At 39.6% G+C, this 21026-nt stretch overlaps 1 protein-coding gene across 4 annotated transcripts in view; it reads right to left on the bottom strand.

Annotated features, from left to right (window-relative positions):
* SPTB (spectrin beta, erythrocytic) overlaps positions 1–21026 on the bottom strand; it is a 183129-nt gene that overhangs the window by 79291 nt on the left and 82812 nt on the right. For all 4 annotated transcript variants that reach the window (XM_074236122.1, XM_074236125.1, XM_074236123.1 and 1 more), the window contains exons 10-15: positions 15914–16031; positions 15060–15218; positions 12129–12431; positions 10938–11088; positions 8697–9567; positions 6959–7096 (exon numbers count right to left, since the gene is read on the bottom strand). In XM_074236122.1, the coding sequence (XP_074092223.1) occupies positions 6959–7096; positions 8697–9567; positions 10938–11088; positions 12129–12431; positions 15060–15218; positions 15914–16031 (1740 nt within the window). The remainder of the gene's footprint in view (positions 1–6958; positions 7097–8696; positions 9568–10937; positions 11089–12128; positions 12432–15059; positions 15219–15913; positions 16032–21026) is intronic.

Below are 21026 nucleotides of genomic sequence, written 5' to 3'. Positions count from 1 at the left end.
GAAAACAGACTGATTTCCCTTTTGGAAAGGGGGTAGTAAAGATTCCTAAGATAAAGGGCATTGAGCTTTTAAGACACACTGAGGAAAATTGTAATTACAAGGCAGTATTGCTCATCCATTACTGGAAAAAAGATGTTTCAGCATTTACTTACTGCCTTGGCAAGAACCAGAACCACTTCTTTTTAAAAACCTAGTTTTCCTTGCTAATTCTGGGACACCTGAACTGCTGGATGAAAAAGTCAACTTGATGAAAATCATTTTTCACCCAGACTCAGATTCAGAGCATTGTAGAGGATAAAAAGGGTTATATAGAGAACCACAGAAAGTTGACCATGTGTGGGTCCCAGATTCCTTCCTCATCACCAGCCCAGTCAAAACCAAGTACACAAGGCTTATAGAATCACCTTCCTTACTAGAAAAAAAGGCACCCAATAGCTGAACAGTCACTTAGGACTTGTGAAAGAAAAAGAAATTTTACACAGACATGTTCAAAACAGAGACCTGGATCCCATAAAGTGACTCTTCAAAGAACAAAACATGCCATGCTCTTGTACAATATCCTTTTGTCTCATGGTAGTATTCAGGATCTAAACAAATTTGTAGGACTACTTCATTTAAGTATATTTAAGAATATTTTTGCACTGCAAAGAACTTTTTTGGCACAGTTATATTGGGTTTCTTTTTGTAGCAATTAAATACATAATTTAAAAACTATCTAAAAATAAAATGAAATATTTATTTCACTTTAAAGAGATGACCAAGAAGTGTAAAGTTTATCTTTTTTTCCGGCAAGACAATGGGGTTAAGTGACTTGTCCAAGATCACATAGCTAGGTAATTATTAAATGTTTATGGCCACATTTGAACTCAGGTCCTACTGTCTCCAGGGCCAGTCTTCTATTTACTGTGCCACCTAGCTGCCTCAAGTGTATCATTTTTTAATGTTCAACATTATTATTATTTTTTTTATCAAAGATTTTATTTGAGTTTCACAATTTTTCTCTTACTTCCCCCCCCCCAAGGAAAGCAATCTGTCAGTCTTTACTTTGTTTCCATCAACATTATTATTTTTTAAGAATACATGTCTTCCCTGGTCCCAACTGGACCAAGAGTCAAGGTATCTGGGTTCAAGTCCCAGATCTGCCACAAAATTACCAGATGACTTTGGGCAAATCTCTTAACTTTGGTCAGTCCCAGTTTCCTCATATGTAAAATAAGGAGTTTTGAATCAATGAGCTCTGAGATTGTTTCCAATTCTAAAATTCTTTGATTCAAAGACAATATTTTTTAAGAAGTCTTGAGCAATATTAAGGAAGGACCTGGGGAAAGAACCAAAAGAGCCTCCAATTCAGAACTATGCTTGCTGGGAAGTATCAGCAAAAGCCACAAGAGGCAAATATCATGCTCTTTTTTCCAATGTTATTGGACAAGACTGATGAAAACAGGGTATATGAGTCTGTGATTGTTGGGGAGAAGGTGGAGTCATGACCTTTTGGTTGAGTGATCCAGATTTTACTCCTAACTTTGCAGGGACCCTTGTTTGTTTCTGTTATATAGAAAATGTTATCCTTCTGGACTACTCTGAAGCCTTTGACATTATTGATCATCTCCTCATTACTCTCTCCCTAGGATTTTGGACCATTATTCTCTCCTGCTTCTCTTCCTATCTAACTGCTACTTCTCACATCTCCTTTCCTGGATCTTCATCCAGGAAATGCCCACTAACTGTGGGACTTCCACAGTGCTCTGTCCTGGACTTCTTTTCCTCCCTCTACACTATTTCACTTAGTGAGTTCATTAGCTCCCTTGGATTCAATTATTGTATCTATACTGATTTTTTTCAAATCTACTTATACAGCTTTAACCTCTTTGTTGACCTCCAGTCCCACATTTCTAACTGCCCATCAGATATGTCAAGGATGTCTGATAGACATATTAAGCTCAATATGTCCAAAAGTGAAATCATCTCTCTCCAAGCTCTCCCAGCTTCCAAAATTCCCTATTACTGTTAAGAGTACCACTGTTCCCCCAGTCCCCCAGACTTAACCTAGTGTCATTCTCAATTCCTCACTCCCTCTTACCTTCCAATTTCAATTTGTTGCCAAAGTCTTCTGATTTCACCTATGTAATAAGATCTCTCCAATATGTTCCCTTCTCTCCTCCAATTCTTCAATCACCCTCATGCAGACCCTCATTTCTCCATGCCAGAACCACTGGAATAGACTATTGGTTGATATGCTTCCACTCCACTCCACTCCACTCCAGTCCATCCTCCATTTAGTCATCAAAATTATTTTCTTAAAGCATAAGTCCAAGTATGTTACAACACACACACACACACACACACACACACACACACACACACACACACACACACTCTCAATAAACTCCAGTGGCTCCACATTGCCTCTAGAATTAAATACAAAATCCTCATTTGTTGTTTAAAGAACTTCATAATCTAATCCCTACCTCCCTTTCCAGTCTTTTTACAACTCACACCTCACTCTACCCCAGCCTCAATTACTCTTTGATCCAGTGACTAGCCTCTTGACTGTTTCTCAAACAAGTAACTCCATCTCTGCTCTCCTTCCTCATCTCTGCCTCCTTGTTTCCTTCATATCCCTGCCATTTTACCTCTTCAGGAAGCCTTTACTAAACCCTCTTAATTCTAATGCCTTCCCTAATTAATTGACAGACCGACTGACTGCATTACAAAGAAAATTAATCAAATTGAATATGAGGCTTTTCCCTTTCTTATATCACATCTTTTCTCTCTTCCTTTCCCAGGGAAAGCGAGTTCCAGAATCAACTTTCAAAAAGAGCTTATCATGCTTCCCAAAAGTGAGGAGAAAGATAAATCTAAAACCCTACACTCAGATAAAAAAATATTAACTGCTTAGGGAGATGACAAGAGGACACCAGATTTAATAACAATTTATGTGAAAAGTTCTAAGGATCTTATGCAGGTACAAAACCAGTATGAGGCAACAGTATGACATTACTGACAAAATGGTAAAGCATTGTTGATCAACATTAATATTTATACTATATAGATTGTGGAAGTAATGATCTTATGCTTTGCATTGATTGAACTAGGTCGAATTTCCACATTTTAAGGATAGTGACACACAAGATTAGGTTCACAGAAAACTGACCCACTCATTAAACAAAGCATTTATTGGATAGATTCCATAAGAAAGCTAGCCAGAAAATAGTTTCAAAGCCTTTAGAGGCAGGAGGGAATTTGTGGACCAGTTAATTCAATTCACTTATTTTAAAGATTAAGAAAATGAAACCTAGAGAAGATACTTTGCCAAGGATACATAGGGTTGCTAAAAAAAAATTCAATTTTAAGTTAGTTGTTGTTCCTATTATACTTCAAACACAACTAAGGCGGAGGGGGCACTAAGGCAGTCTGATGTACTAGAAAGAAAGACTTTAGAGTCAGAAGAAGTAGTTCCAAAACCTAGTTCTGATTCTTATTTACCTGTGTGATCTTGGATAAATCACTTTTATTTTCTCAATCTCAATTTTCTCGTTTTAAAAATTAAGGTCTTAATTTAAGTGACTTTTCAACATCCCTACCAGCCCTTAAATAAGATATATATATATACATATATATATATATATATATATATATATATATATATATATATATATACACACACACATACTATGAGTTCTAATAAATCAATAAATGTACCAAATTTAGGGAGTTGGTTAAGCTTCTCTTAATGAGTCATATCTATATGCTGATCCTTTACAACTTGTCCCTCCAAGTCCTTTGTCTCAAAGTCACCTTGTTTCCATTTAATTCTGCATCAAAACCAATCCTACAAAGCTACCAGAGATTTCCTGTGGTCTCATTTCTGTAACATGGCTCAATAAAAACTATTTTTGCTCCTTTTGCTGTTTGTAGAACTGATCTAAAGACAGGAGACTCCAAAACAGACACACTGCCCCAAAATTCACCAGCTTCACCTGAGAGGGTCAAGTCTATAAAACACATCATGAAGAAAATAGAAGGCAGTATAAAATTCAGGGAAATGATGAGCACTACCTTCAAATGTTTGTAGGGCAGTCAAGTGGAAGGCAAATTAGATTAAATCTGTACAGTTTCAAAAAGGCAGAACCAAAGCCAATAGGAAAAGTCACAGGGAGGCAGATTTCAGTTTAATTACTTAATAAGAACTTTTTAATCAGAGCTATCCATAATAGTATGGGCTGCCACAAATAGAATGGATGCACCCAACCTTTTGAAGTTATTCCAAAATATTTGGAATAAAGCAAGGGGAGATGGCTAGGACTCCCTAATAATAGAGTTTTTTTCAGAATTCCTTAAGCTCTAAGGGACTTTTGAATCTGACCTGATGGTAACCTACCCAGAAAGCAACTAGCCATGATTTTGACTCCTAAGTTTGCTTTCACCTTTGGAAAAAAGGGATTTGTGGGAGAAAGAGAGACAGTCTGACTTGGTGAACAGGTGGAGAGTGACACAGGAGGTAGAACAGCATGCCAGGCAGTCAGACAACAAACACTTATTAAGCACCTACTAGATTCCAGGGTACTAAGCTTTCCCAATTGTCTGAAAAGGAGACAGGAACGCATATTCCAGAGTCCTCCAGTGACCATCTCAGATGCCAATTCATGATTGTTGAGACCACCATGGAGAGTTTCCCCTGTGCCTTACAAGGGGATAAAATCCTCTCCTCTATGATCCACTCTATCTATTCCCTTGATTTTACCTGTTCCCTACTGAAGAACTGGATGGAGGGAAAATCAACCACATTTCTCTCCCCTACTTTACAATGGTAAACTTCGACTGCCTTTAAAACTATTCTGAAAAAGGTATTGTTTTTAAATGTTTTCTCACTACATGTGTGACAAGTTATTAAAATAGGGATGGTCATTCAAAATTGTGCTAATTCTGTTTAAACACTGGCAAAAAGAATGGGGGAAATGGGAAGAAAACCTAGAAAAGAACTAGTTTGAGAGTACCAAGATCTCATAAACCCAAACAATTTGGATCTAACAGTAGGGATTCGAGCCATATATTTAATTTAAAACACAGTGTATCAGAGGAACAAAGATTACAGACTTGAACTAATAAGAAGCTCCAAGATGTATGGATTCTTTCGTTTTCAAACTGGTAGTCATCATTTTTTCTTGGCACTCAGGTTTTAAAATAAAGGTCTATCCCAGAGTGAGGTATGAATTGAAAGAAAGTCACATATCCATGAAGGGAAGAGAGAGGACCTCTCCCCTTTTTCAGCCTGCCTTGTTTGCCAGTACCACCTGGCTCACTGTCTGAAGAGATATTCAAGCAGAGGCCACTTAATCAATTATCTGTCAAGGATTCCTACACTGGGTGGGACTATGGTTCTAAAAATGAAAACATAAGCCTTTCCTATGCCTTAGATTCTCTCAAATAAAGATAGGGTAATACAATCTTGCAGCACTAGGGATGATGAATGACTTAATAGCCTTTAAGAATAAAGATCTCTGACTACAGCTCATTAAAACAACAGTCATTTGCCTAATAAGCTATTTTTTTCCGTTACAAGTTTGTCTAGTGCAAAGATGCTCTAGTTTCCTCAATTAAGAAAAAAAAACAAAAATAGACCAACCATCACGTTAGAATCTGAAGAGAACCACCATCTATCTAGTTAAGGGACTAGACCTTTGTAAGGACTGGACCTCTATAAGGACACCATACTTACAAAGGGATTTCTAAAATTACATTTTTGTACTTTGAGGTATGCAATTGTTATCAGTTATAGGTAGTCAGTCTTATATTAAAGTCCCAATATACTCTATTCACTACCCTCCTCCCTTCTCTAGGGTATTCTCTAGAAACTCCCGGTTTTGTTAACATTCTCTCCCCATCCTACTGTCATACTGCCTGAAAAAATTAGTGAAAAGGAAAATTTTAATGATTGTTACTTTGGAGCTACAATTCCTATGAAATCCCTCAGCAATATCTTTAACCTCTTGGTTCCAGTCTTTTGACATAGCCTAGTTGAAGGCTTGAAGCCTCTCTGCCTTAACCTCCCAGAAATGACTCAGTGTATAGGGTTGGGTGAAGACGGGAATAGGAGAAAAGCAAATCTCATAGAAGATTTCTGTCCTCAGAGATCCCCTTAGGAACCAGTAGGCAATTAAACTGTTTGAAAGATTCTCCCTCTAATAGGGCTCTTTTATAAAAGGGTTCTCATTTTCATTAACAAGTTCACTTACATGAAAATCATCTGTAGACAATTTCATTGCTGAAGCTGCAATGTAAGGCAGGCAAAAAGCCCATCCACTTCTGGATTAAATTAAAGAAACAGCAGAAAAAGCAAAACAAATAAAAAACAAAAATAATTCAAGCCCTCTCCTCTGCTCAAGAATCCCAGGGGAAATGCAGTAGTTCTACCATAAGGCCTCATTCTGTCTCCTGGCATTCTCAAAATGATACCCTCCACACACATACATGCACCCACCCACACACCCACACATGCCCACACACATATTTACATATACAGACACTCCACAACTCCTGTAACGCATATATATACATGACCAGAACCAGGTCCATAGTGTTTACATTTTGATGAACATTTCTCTAACCCTACTCACTCCCTGGAGAATTTGGTGCCTACCAGGTAGAACCTGGCACCTCCTATCCTATTAAGTGGCATGGAGAAAAACAAGGTGCTGGGATTAAGGCTGCAGCTGAAGAAAACAGTCTTTTTATTTACTTTTTGTCTCTCATTAAAATGTGAGCTCCTTTGAAATTAGAGTCCATGCCCTTCCTTATTTGGGCCATAGTAAGCATTTACTAAGTGACTGGCTGATGGACTGTTATTCTGGGGGTAAGCCAGGAGGTAAGAGCTGCCGAAAGGGCAGTCTGACACCCAAACCTCTTCATCCCAGTGATATAGATGTGAAATTGTTCCACCCTAAAGCCTGCTCTGTACCTGTTATTCAGATGCTCCTGACAAGTCTTCACTTCTGCACTACGTGGGTGACCACTTTCCACGAGACTGTTGGCAGCAAGATTTACCCCATCAATCTGAGTCATCAGCGTCTTCATTTCTTGGTCCAGAATGTCGAACCTAATACACACATTGCAATGTTCTGAGTATAATGAAGCAACAACAACAGAAACATCACCTCTAGATATGAGGTCAAATCCCAGAGAAGTAAGATTTCTAATTCTTTCCCACCACCTCATACATAGTATGTTCCTATATTTAAAAGGGAAGAAATTAGTGAAAAAGGGGATTTTGACTACTGCCACTATGGGATACCCTCAGCTTCACCTCTAATCTCTTGGTACTAAGACTAATCTTTCAATATAGCCTAATTTCAGACTTGCAATCTTAATATCATGGGCTAATGTCATAAAAGTCCCTCTCTTGGACTGCCATAGGCAGAAAGGATGGTTAATTAGGCATACTATAAGTTCACTTAACCGAAGAAGGAGAAAGGGTTTAAGCAAAGGGTTTGGTGATTGATATCAATGGTCAGAGGACCAGAAGAACCAACCTATTATCCCCACCATTTCACCCACCCCCAGGTACTGCTTTCACTACACTCTGATCTTCCCTCCTATTATGGGTCAATTATTCATCTGTAGAATAAAAGCAATAATAATAATAATAATGGTAATGCTTTGTCCCCTCCCTTTCATTGTCAAAAAAGACCATGACATCAACAACACAATAATAATAATAATAATAATCATAATCATAATAATCATAATGCTTTTCCCCCCCTTCATTCTCAAAAAAGATCATGACATCTGGGAGGTGCTGCCACAGCAAGCACATGAATTAGATTTGAGTGAGGGGTGCTGTGCTAAGTCACCAGTCTCACTTTCTCCTTCAGAGCCATCTGGGTCCAGTGGCCAGATATGAAACAGGACCACTAGAAATGACCCTGAATTGGAGTCAATCAGGGTCAAAAATCTTGCCCAAGGTCACACAGCTAGTAATTTTCAAGTGTGTGAAGCTGAATTCAAACTCCAGACCTTCTGACTCCAAGGTCAGTGCTCTAACCACTGTACCACCAAGCTGCCCTCTCTGTAAAGGGGGGAGGATAGAGTATGTGATCTCTAAGATCCCTTACAGAACTAAATACTATGACCCTAGTTTCATTAGTTTCAGTAGCTAGTAGAGCTAGAGAAGAGAGAACTGCTCCAGCAGCTGTAGGCACAGGAAGCCAGTTTTTCCTGAGGAATGGGAAGGGGATCTGCAATATCCTAACAGAACTTGCACTGAGCAGAGGCTTCTTCTAGACCCACTGGAATCCAAAACTCAGATTCTAAACCTTGACTTTGGTTTGCCCTTCTGAGGAGCAGTAAGAAGTGATGGTGAAAATGTTAAACCCCATCATGGTCTCTGGAGGATAAAAGGGCATCACCAACCTCATACAGGGTCTCAAAGTGACATATCCTACTAAAGAACCTTTGTCCAAACAGTAGAAAAAAGCCTTGGGGCAAATTATTGGTCTTGCAGTCAGGAGGACCTGAATTCAAATCCAGCCTCAGACACTTTACACTTAATAGCAGCGTGACTCTGGGAAAGTTACTTAATACCGATTGTCTCAAAAAAATAAAACAAAAAGAACCCCTAAAACCAACTAAGCAAAACAGAAAAAGAAAAAAAAGCTTTGGTGAGGCTAAGGCAAAGGATGTGTTAACCTGGATCTGACCTGTGCTGAACCACCTCTAGGTCCTCCAGAGTATCTGGGATCTCCATCTGAGTCAGCCACTTCTCCTTTTCCCCCATCCACAGTTCACAGGCATCTGTCTCACCAAATACTGTATACAAATCCAGGGCATCCTGGAGCCTTTGACGTCGCAGATCAGCCTGGGCTACCACCTGCTGGTAAAGTTCCTGGAGAGCCTGTAGCCGGTTGTTCACATCAGGAGAATCTCGGAATTCTTGTGGGAAGCTCTGGGCTTGCTGTTCCAGATGCTCCATCACCCCTCGACTCTCCTCCAGCTCCTCCAGAAAGTCCTTATGTTTCTTTCCAAGGGCCCGAGTAGCCCCTTCATCTTGTCCGACATCCTCTCCTGAGAGCAAGCGAAGAGCATCTTGCAGCCAGGCCTTCAGGTCATCAGCATCCCCCTGGAACTGGAAGAAATTCTCAGCATCCTGGAGGTTTTTCTTGCGGAAAGCAGCCAGTTCCTTCAGCTGATCCCACAGAGCAGACACTTCTCGGATGCGAGCCTCAATCTGTGGGTGTCCAAAGTGTTTTTGGGTTACCATCTCCTCAGCATCCTTCATCATCTGGTCCAAGTGAGCATCTAGTCCCCGTAGTTCATCTTCAAAGGCCTTGTGCTTACGCTGCAAGATTAACACACTGGTCAAGTCCTTGCCATAGTCCAATGAAGAATAGATCTGCTCTTTTTCCTTGATCCAACTCTCTGCCTCATCCATCTCCCAAAAAAACTTCCACAATCTCTTGGACTGCTCCAGCCGGGCTTTCCTCCCTGCAGCCATTGAGCTTAACTCCCCAAAGCACAGTTCCAAGTGGCTGACCCGATCCTGGATGACCTGGGGGTCACAAGGCTGGTAACCTGAGCAAGGAAGAAACCAGAAAAACAAAGGAAAAGAAGAGGTTCATTTTCACTGTAATATTAAAACCAAGGATGTGCATTGGCCATAATAACTCACATTTTTTAGCACTTCAGAATTACAAAGTATTTTCCATTTAATAGTGAGTTGGATAATACGAAGATTATTCAGGTTATGAAGCTGAAACACAAAGAGTTACATAGATAATAAATGTCAGAGCTAGGATTCAAACTCGGGTCTCTTGTCTAGCAGACCTATTTATGTTTATCCCATAAACTTACCTAATGAGGCTATAGGTCAGGATGCTAAAGACCTAGAGGAAAGTGAAGTTGTTTTTTAAACAAATTTTAATTTTGTCTCTTGGAATACAGAGAAGCTAAAAAGGATGGTCCCTGGGGACTAAACTATCCTCTATGGTTCTTAAGGGTGCAAAAATCCATCTCAATCCACTATATCTAGTCAGCCCCAGACTATGATTTACAACTCATACAGCCATTTACATCCAGCTTGGGCACCTTGCCACTCTAATGATACTTATGTATTCTGTCTTTTTTACTCTGGGACCAATAATCAAATTAGTATTGTCATTGCTACTAGAAATAGAAGAGAGAACAATAGCAAATCCTGCCTCTTGCATTTAACACCTATGGCCTTGGGCAAATTACTCAACTTCTCTGGACCTTAATTTCCTTATCTATAAAATGAAGGGGATGGATTTGAATGCATCTGAGATCCTTTCTAGCTTCAATTCTATGGTATGTCTCTATGGTTCCACTCACTAGTCCTGTGACCCTATCAGATTAAACTCCCTTCCCTTCCCATCATTCTCTTTTATCTTTTGCTTCCCTCTTTGAGGTCAAGGACCACCACATTTTTGTATTTTAATCTCTAGGACCAGCACATAACAGGTGCTTAATAATTGCTTGTCAAATGATTTACTGAAGATTTAGTTCACAGTAGGACTGTTTGTTGTCGATGTTCAGAGCCTTTCATTCTAGTCTCTGATCTACAATTTACTCAACCCCCTACTTGGCCAAAGGGAAGCATGCCAAACCCCAAGGGGAGATACAATGACAAGATCTCATTGGTACTTGACCTCAAGGAATTTGTGATTTTCATCTTGTGATATATATATAATCTTAACTGGGTGTAAGGGTGAGGATTTTGTGATACTTGCAAATTCTATTTCAAATCCTGTTTGCCTGAAATCTAATACCATTTTTTCCCTCATCCCTTTCATGGAACTCTAATTGGTAAAGGCAAAAGGAAACTGAGTTTTTGGACCCTGAGGGGAATATAGGCTTTCCTGAACTTCACAGAAGGGGAGAAAAGGTGGAATCTCGAAGCCAAGAGAAAGCATTCTTTGCTCAACCTTTTCCATCTGTGAACTGGAGAGCAGCTGACGTGATGGCCTTCACTTTATCCCCCTGGATGGCAATGTCAGCTTCCATCAGTTTGTGCTTCTGAAGTAGGTCCTCTACTTCCAACAAATGCTTCCCAAACTCAGAGGAGAGGAGATGAACCTAGGAAAAGAGATGGTAAAAGTGAGGATACTGGACCTCTACAGGACAAAAAAAGGAGATGAAAATCTATCAGTAGCCCTCAGACCAGGGTAGCTAAGACTAATTTATTTTCAAACTGTGATTTCATTGGAATAATGAAGAATTTACTTCACTAACGCAGGTCAGTGCCTTCTCTGAAAATTCTGGTCTTAGTTATCTGGGGCACTGAGAGAGGTTAAGTAATTGACTCACTCCTGGTCACACAATCAGCTTGTTTCAGAGGCAGGATATGATCTCACATCTTTCTGATGCCCAGACCAGCTCTTTCTCCTCACTAAACGATATTGACTCTCATGGTAAAGATTTAACTAGAATGTAAGTCCCCTTCTTTCTTCTGTATGGGACCAAAGAACATGGGAGCAGGCAAAGTTTAGTGGAAGACAGGACAGGGGGTTTGCAGGCAGCCCTTTAAATTGTACGGAAATTTGCTTGCTATAGCCTGGTGGTGATTATTCAGGCTGAACATTCTGACTCTTGGTCTTTCTCCCTTTTAGATAGTCACCTCACTATTCAATTACTGTTACTCACTATTCATTACGAGGTGAGGCCAAGTAGGTAAATGTAAATCAACTTGTACACTGCTTAACAGCTGGGTTGGGGGAAGGAGAGGAGAAAAATTTGTCTGGAAGAAGTAGAAACTATAAGACCTCAGAGATTGTCTAATCCAACCCTTGCTGAGATCATGAATCCTTGTCTTTACCATTCATATCTATATAGATCATTTTACATCAATTATGCAGATCATGAGTTAACTGTTTCCCTATCCTGAGCCAGGAAAACTGACAACCATCCTCTGCCTCCTAACCTTGGGCAGGAAGGACTGGGAGGCTTCAGTCTGGTGTGTTTACAAAAGCTTTTGTGATTCCTGGATGAAAGGAGTCAAAGAAGCATAAATTATTAACAAAGTTCTTATCCTCCACCCCAGGAACTCAGTGACAGAGTAAAGCTGCTAGATGTTGACAATAGAGATGGGAGAGAGATCTGCCACTGAGAGGCCAGACCTTGATCTCATCTATCCAGTCGATGCTGTGAAGCATATCTTGGAAGAGCTTCTGCAGTGTCAGGGTCATCTCCAGCCGTTGGCGCCGAGACTGCAGCAGATCCAACAAGTAGGACCACATACGCAGGATGTTGTCCTTTCTCGCCAGGATGCGCTTCAAGTCATGATAGTTCTCCTTCTCCAGCTCCTGGGCCAGATCCTCCAGGGCCTTTACCCTCTCCTCATAAGCAGCAGTATCTGTCTCAATAGCTTCATGCTTTTTCTTGGCTGCTTCCACAGCTGCTAGGTCATAACCAAAGTTATCCTGTCCACCAGGGAGAGAACATAAGAGATGGAAACATCAGATTCCTAGCCTATTTGGCATATTCATTAGAAGATTCAGACCATGAATAGACACAATAAGGTCATCATCAAAAACTGACCTTTATGCCAGTGGGTCACTGGAAAGAAACTTTCAGGTTCATTCAAATAATAATTGCCAGCATTAGCAGAATACTTTTAAAGTTTACAAAGCAACTTTCATATATTATCTTATTGAACCCTATTACAGGTCCCTGGAGTTGGCTTGCAACTATTCCATTTGAGAGATGAGGAAACTGGGGTTCAGAAAGAGTTTAAAAAATCTGTCCTGTGTCATAAAGCTACTAATTGTCGGAGATGGGGGTTTGAACATAGGTCTCAACTCCAAACCCAGCATTCTGATTTCTTTTCAATACTTCTAGCTCTGACTGCAAATGATTATAGATTTAGAGGTAGAAGAGACCTTAGAGTCAGATAATCTAATCCCCTACTTTTGCAGATGAGGAAACTGAGTTCACAAGTAGTATCAGAGAAAGGATTTGAATTCAAGTCAACTGATTTCAAATTCAATCTCTTTTCATTCGCCACATTGCCAGATGAGTTTGAGTGGGAACTAGTTTTGCTCTTTTTATTTTCTAACTCAAAGCCAAGTTCTGAAAGTCTCAGGAACTCACAAGTACTTTCTAAGGACTGTCATTATGTAGTCTATGATGCTTGAGTAACTTCACATTGGCAGTTATCCCTTAATATTTTTTTCTCTTAGATATGGGCAGGGCAAAGAGCCCATCTGCCTACAGTCTGGTTTCCACAGATATTTGCACATGCAAATCATTTTCTTCCAGAGTACTTACTTTCTTCCTAGACTGAATTTAACTTAATTTCTATATGCATTTTAGAGGGGAAGAGACATTCTGAGAAAAAAAGGCTTTGTGGTCAATTGATGATGATGTTTGTAATTCATTCTCAAAGCAGACCATGATGACATCAGGGAGGTGATGCCATGACAAGTACATGAAATGGATTTGAGTGAGGTGGTGCTGTGCTAAGTCACCAGCCTCAATTTCTTCTCCAGATCTATCCGGATCCAATGGTCAGATATGAATCAGGACAACTGGAGATGGCCCAAGATGCAAGGTAATCGGGATTAAGTGACTTTTCTAAGGTCACTAAGCTAATAAGCATTACGTGTCTGAGGCAGGATTCTCCTGATTCTATAACCAATGCTTTATTCACTGTACTACCTAGTAGCCCCTGTAGTCAAGTGCAGATTAAATAAATATGTCAGAATCCTGCATTCCAAAGTCTTTTTTTCTTGGAGCAAAGTATAAAGAACCAATAAAAAAAATCACATTGCTCTTTTTCTCTAATATACACACACATACCCAACCTTAGCTAAGACTAACAGCCCATATAAACCAACTTTGATGAAACTTTCTGGAAATGAGGCTTAACATCCATAATCTATCTCCCATAGGGTTACTTAAAGATAGAAGCTAAGAATTTCTGGTCACTCCCAATTTAGACTAAACCAGAAAAATATATAAAAAGAGAAAAACCACAAGCACTGATCTGCATTCAAGGGTAGGTACTTTCATAGCAAGAAAAGATGGGAAGAAATTTAAAAAGGCAAGTGATAAGAGCTAATATGTTACAGGAGGATAGAACAAAAGATTGTATCTATACCTAAATGTTCATATTAATATTTTTTGTGGTGGCAAAGAATTGAAAATGAAGTAGATGCCCATTAATTAAGGAATGGCTGAATAAATCGTGGGATTATAATGGAATATTACAACGCCATACTAAACAATGAACATGGATTCAGAAAATTATGAGCAGTCATAGATGAATTGATACAAAATGAAATAAGTAGAATCAAAAAAGAAATATACAATAACCACAGTAACAAATGGAAACAGCAAAAACCAAAACAAAGCAAAAAATACGGAACTAAACATTTTATTTATAATAATTAAATTTGGATTCAGTGGAGAAAAAAGAAAATGCACCTCCCTCCCTTCTTTGCAGAAGTGAGAGATCATAGGTATGAAATACTATATTTACTATCAGTCTCAGATGGTATCTTCTTTCATTTCACTGCTTTTATTCTTTTTCTGTCCTACAAGAAACTTGTGGGGAAGAATGGGAGAAGGATATATTCAGGAAAGGTAATGTAAAAACAAGGATATCAAAAAATTTTAAAGCACTGGTTGGTTGGTTGCTTAAATAGTCGTGCATAATCCCTGACAGATTTGCCCATATCATACCCCATCCTTTATACAAAGTAAAAGGTAACAAAAGAAGCATCAGAGTCACAATGGAACATAAAACAGGAAGACTTCTGAAGCAAACTAGATAGGACAGTAAAGAAATGAGAAGCTTGCTCATACACTGCTAAAGCAACAACATCACTGGAAGGTCTTTTAAAGAAAGTATGGATATTCCACACTTTTAATGTTCCCCTCAGTTATCCATCTTTGAGATGCTAAGCCCATAAAGATGCATCCATCAAATCTACTGGGTTGCCTCAGTACCACAGCTCTGTTGTGAATTCATCTCACCAGAGGTGGACTCCTATGAACCTTTTCCCTGTAAGGAACCTGAGAGTAATTTATAATAACTCAAACATTACCTGGGCAACCAGGCGCTGGTTCTCACTGAGCCACGTCTCCCTCATTGCAGCTTTGCGGTCAAAGCGCCGGGCCAGTTGTTCTAATTTTTCTTGCCGAATGAGTTCATTCCTCAAGGCCAGCTCTCGTCGATATTCAGCTTCTTCTAGACTTTCCCAGGCCTGCATGCAGGGACATCAGAAGTGTAATATACTGGAAAGGTAGGGGTTCCATGATAATGTATGGTACCACCTCTTCAGGAGGCACTTAGTACAATTAGGGTACTTGAGGGTGAGGGTAGAAGCCAATATTCCTTTGAATAAATGAGGATAGGCTTGTAATATAACAACAGCCTATACCCCATATATTCAAATGATCAAGTTTTTTGAAATCAAGTTTTTCTCTGATCCTTCATAGCAGCATCAAGGCTGGCCTTCACCTATATTATAACCTATTAGAATTTCCTAGGTTTTAAACTACTGCAAAATTTTTTTGCATTTTCTCTCCCATTAGAATGTGAGCTTTTCTTTATATCCTCAGCATTTAGCATAGTGCCTCATACTTCATATTTAATAAATGTTTGTTGACTGATTTCTGTAATACAGAAAGAGAAATAGTGAAAAATGTTATCTGCAAATGTTCTTGACTTCTTGTCTTGATGGCATCCAATGAAACAGAGGCTTAGAAATATATTCTGTGCATCAGTATATATACTGGATGGAGTTGATGCATAGTGGATAAATTTTGACTTGCAGGTGGAATCAATAATGCTGAAGATGGCTTAATTTACCCAGTTCAGTACTGACCAATTCCCTGCACCAATATCTGGAAAACAATCAACCTCCCTGGCATAGAGTAATGGAAAATGTAGCTGTACCCGGTTAATGTCAGAGACAAGTTTCCCTTCATGTGGTGTGTACACTTTCTGATTGTTGGCCCTCATCCTGGACTGGATGGTGAAAAGTAGGACTTCCAGATTCCCCTTCTCTTGAAATCTAAACAAAAACAGAGGGAGAAAAATTAGTATCCAGATATCCAAAGTAAAATCTCCTACTCAAACTAAAGTTATTTCAGTGACTTAGAATTTAGAAATCATGCTACATTTCCCTTTGAAGTTAGGGATGCAGGAAAGGGAGTTGGAAACAATGATTTATAGTCCTATTTGACTGTCAAAATACCTGTGGTCATCTACCAGCCAGGACAAAATAAACTTGTATCATTATAATACAGCTTAGAGAAAATACCCACTTTCATCTGAGTACTTGTGTCTCATTTGCTTCCATAAGGGAATTGTAACCCTGACCATATGATTTTGTATTAATCAATATCAAGCAATACCTCAGCCATTCTGCACACAACAGAAGTTATCTGGTAAGCTCTTCGAGTCAATTTTTCATTTACTAAGTCCATAAAAACACTAACAAGGCATTATTCTCATAAAGACATGCTACACTAAAATCTGTTTTCAAAAAATCTGTAGGATTATAACAAACTTAAGTTCACAGCAAGTCCCAAAATCTTTTTTTAAAATTATTCTTAAAGAACTGCACATGTACAATTTTTATCAGATTACTTACTATTCTGGTGTGTAGTAAGAGAAGGGTGGGAGGGAGAAGACTTAACAAAAAATGAATGTTGAAAATTATCTTTATATATAATTGAAAAATATTAAAAATTAAATAAAGAAAGTTAAATTCTTGATAAAAAAGCAAAAGCCAAGTTGGTTCTTTAATGATGTCAGAAAGGAGAACCAGAAAGGCTATATAGACCTGAACCCCCCGGTTATGACTCTAACCATGTGGCCACAATTTTACTACCAGTTCTGCAAACCTCTATGAAATCTTATAAATTTCAATGACATCTTCAATTTACTCTAAAATAATAGAAGAGGAAAACAACTCAACCGATAAAATCAATATTATGAAAATGAACAATTCTGAGCAGTAAAATAATCAACCATAATTCTTGATGAAGAACACTGCCTATTTCATGTCAGAGAGATAATGAACTAATATGCAGAATGAGAAACTCATTTTGGGATATGGCCAATGTGGGAATTTGCATACTTGACTCTACTAATATAATAAAAGAGATCATAGACTAATATGCAGAATGAGAAACTCATTTTAGGATATGGGCAATGTAGGAATTTGCATGCTTGACTCTGCTAATATGATACAACATTCTGTATTTCAAATGAAATAGTTTCTGGAACATAGTAGGTTCTAAATAAATGCTTATACCCTTCTTTCACTTTTCTTTCATTGAGCAGGGAGAGACAGAAAGGAGAAAAAAATCTTAGTAACTGAAAAATATTTATCAAAATTAACAGAAGGGAGGCGCTCTCTGATAAAACTCATAAGCTAAGGACTCTAACTAAACTTCCGAGAGACAGAACCCACAAAGGGACCCAGAGAGGAAGTTCTCCTACTCAAGGTAACCTGAAAAAGAGCAGAAAGGCTCTGCTCCCCTGGGGTCGGAGGGGTGGCCCGCCAGAGGGGTGGGGCCCACCAGAGGGGCTGCCGCCAGAGGGAAAGAACTTCACCCTCCCGGAGGCAGCCCCAGGATGCTGGCAGCCCCAGCTCACAGCAGTGGGGGAGTCTCCTGAGCTACACCCCGGGGAGCACTGGGCACAAAGTGGGGGAACAGCAGGGGACCTCTGCCAGAGCGAACACGTGGAGCCCAGCCCCCAGGGCACACAGCTAGCAGCTTTCGGCAGCCCAGATCCAGGAACAGAAGCAGGCGGAGCCAGTAAGCAGGAGCCTCCAGGGCATGAGCCCATTGAGCAGAGGGAGGGGAGTGAAGAGAGACTGCAGAGCTCTGTCCTCTGCCTCTAGAACAGGACTCTGGGGCTCTGAACACATTCAGATACTGATAGCAGTCTAGGCCCCCACACAGAACAGCAGCTGCCCCCTCCACCTCAGCCCTGTGGCAGATGGAAGCGCATATGGTTACTCACAGACCAGGAGGGAGGACAGTCACACACTGAGACCCTTGTGGGAGTGCCCCAAAAGCTCAGGAAGCACCCCCAAAACAGGCTTAGGCTGGGAAAATGAGCAAGCAGAGAAAAAAGAGGAATACTATTGAGAAATATATTATCTATGATCCCAAGAAGGATGGATATACTCAGTCTGAAGATGAGGAAGCACAAGCTCCTGCATCTAAAGACTCCCAGAAAAACAGAAACTGGGATCAGGCTATGACAGAGCTCAAAAAAGACTTTGAAAATCAAATGAGGGAGTTAGAAGAAAAACTGGGAAAAGAAATGAGAGAGATGGAGGAAAAACATGAAAATGCAGTCAGCAGCTTAGTCAAGGAAATCCAAAAAAAAAGGCTGAAGAAAATAGCATGCTAAAAAACAGCTTAGGTCAAATGGATAAAACAGTTCAAAAAGTTATTGAGGAGAAGAATGCTTTAAAAAGCAAAATTGGCCACATGGAAAAAGAGATAAGAAAACTCTCTGAGGAGAACAAATCCTTCAGACAAAGAATAGAATTCAGGGAGATCGATGAATTTACCAGAAATCAGGAATCAATACTTCAAAACCAAAAAAAAATGAAAAATTAGAAGAAAATGTGAAATATCTCATTAAAAAAAAAACTGATATGGAAAACAGACTTAGGAAAGATAATTTAAAAATTATTGGAATACCTGAAAGTCATGATCAGGAAAAGAACCTTGACATCATTTTCAAAGAATTACTACAGGAAAATTGCCCTGATATTCTAGAAGCAGAGGGCAAAATAGAAATGGAGAGAATCCACCGATCCCCCAGAGAAAGAGATCCCAAAAAAACAACCCCTAGGAATATTATAGCCAAGTTCCAGAACTCCCAAGTCAAAGAGAAAATATTACAAGCAGCCAGGAGGACACAGTTCAAATATCGTGGAGCTGCAGTCAGGATCACACAGGACTTAGCAGCAACTACATTGGAAGCTCATAGGTCTTGGAATATAATATACTGGAAGGCAAAAGAGCTTAGAATGCAGCCAAGAATAAACTACCCAGCAAGGCTGAATGTCCTCTTACAAGGAAAAAGATGGACTTTCAATGAACCAGGGGAATTTCAAATGTTCCTTTTGGAATGGCCAGAGCTGAACAGAAGGTTTGATCTTCAGATACAGGACTCAGGTGAAGCATGGAGATTGGAGGAGAGGGGGAAAATATGAGGGATTTGATGATGATGAACTGCATGTATTCCTGCATAGAAAAATGACACTGATAATACTCATATGAACCTTCTCAGCTAATAGAGCAGGTAGAGGGAGCTTTTATAGTTGAAGCAAAGGAGAAAGCTGAATTCAAAGATAAAATATGGTGTAAAAATGGAGTCAGGAAAAAAAGGGAAATGTAATGGGAGAAAGAAAAAGGAGAGGGGGAATAGGCCAAGATATTTCATATAATAAGATTTTTCTTTATTACAATGAGCTATTGCAATGATATGGAAGGGGAGAGGCAAGGGGGAATGAGGGAACCTTTGCTCTCATCAGAGGTGTCTAGGAGAGGAAACAGCATATATACTCAATGGGGTATAGACATCTAAAGTAAGAAGGAGGGGGGAGCAGGGGGAAGGGGTGGGGATGTGAATAAAGGAGGAGAGGATGGACCATGGGGGGAGAGTTTTCTTTTTTACTTCTTGCAAGGGGCTGGGATTGGAAGGCCTGTCCAGGACCATGGGGCCAGGTAGATTCTGGGCCTAAGGGGTGGTATGGGGGCTCAGGGTCTCTTGGCTCCAGGACCAGGGATCTGTCTGCTGTGCCACTCAGCGACCCTACAACAAAGTCAGAGTAAAAGGAGAGAGAAAATATAGTACATGGTAGTGGAGAAATAAGAAAGGAGGGAGTTGCGATCAGCAATGGCAATGGTGGAAAAATATGGAAGTAACTTTTGCGATGGACTTACCATAAAGAATGTGATCCACCCATGAAAAAAAAATTAACAGAAGGGCCTAATACAATATTCTGTAGTTCTTCAAGAACTCCTGTTCTAGGGATCAGTCCTTTAGTGGGGTCACCAACACAAGAAACCTCAAGAATTAGTGCTCAAAGGTTTTTGCAAGAGTTTTGACTCTGAGTCATATAGCCAAGAGATAACACCCCCATGCACAATACCTATCACTCTCACCAGGGATGATGTCTGTATTGAATTTAGGACCTTAAAAGTAGGTCAGTGTCAGAAAAGAAATCAGATACTTGTTTATAGGTACATTCTAGACTCCATGTCTCACCTTTCTTATTGAAGAGCCATGAATAGAGAACTTAGAAAGATAAAAGGCAGGGGGAGGAGCAGGTGTAATGGATTTGTGATGAAATCTGCTTCTAGAGAGCTGAGCAATATATTGGTAAATAAGCAGGTTCATACTCTATGTCTAAATCCGTGTGTACATATGCATGAGCATGAACTGGGGGAAGAAGCACTTACTGTGTGCTTAGTGCTTTAGAAATACTATCTCATTTCATCTTTACAAGCAACTCTTAATAGGTAGATATCATAAAAGTCTTACTAATAAAACATTTATATAGAGCCTACATGGTGTTGTTTCATAATTACTATCTCATTCAGTTCTCATAAAAATCCTGTAAGAAAGTTGCTATTATTATCTCCCATTTTACAAATAAGAACAACTGAAGCAAACAAAGGTTAAGTAACTTTCCCATGGTCACACATCTAGGAAATGTCTGAGCCCAAATTTGTACTCGGGTCTTCCTGACTCCATCTATCCACTGTCTAGTTACTTTCTAGCTACAAGTCATTACCCAAGGTGAGGTCAAAAAAGAAATACTGTTTAAATTTAGGCTGAAAATTTCAGCAGTAGGAAGCAGCTAAAGGAGGTAAGCTAAAGGAGGAAGAGGAAGGATTACCATAATGATTAATGGTACTAGACTGAGATTATAGAGGATAGTGGGATCAGAAAAATAAGCATTTCATTAGAGCAAAGCAATGCAGAAGTCCTAATCTCTGAAGAGCAGCAGGCTGAGAATCAAGTCTGG

Source organism: Macrotis lagotis, chromosome 4 (assembly GCF_037893015.1).
Source record: "Macrotis lagotis isolate mMagLag1 chromosome 4, bilby.v1.9.chrom.fasta, whole genome shotgun sequence".
In the NCBI taxonomy this organism is placed as follows: Eukaryota; Metazoa; Chordata; class Mammalia; order Peramelemorphia; family Peramelidae; genus Macrotis; species Macrotis lagotis.
Note: the sequence above shows the minus strand (reverse complement) of the source record. Positions and strands in the feature narration are given on the sequence as shown.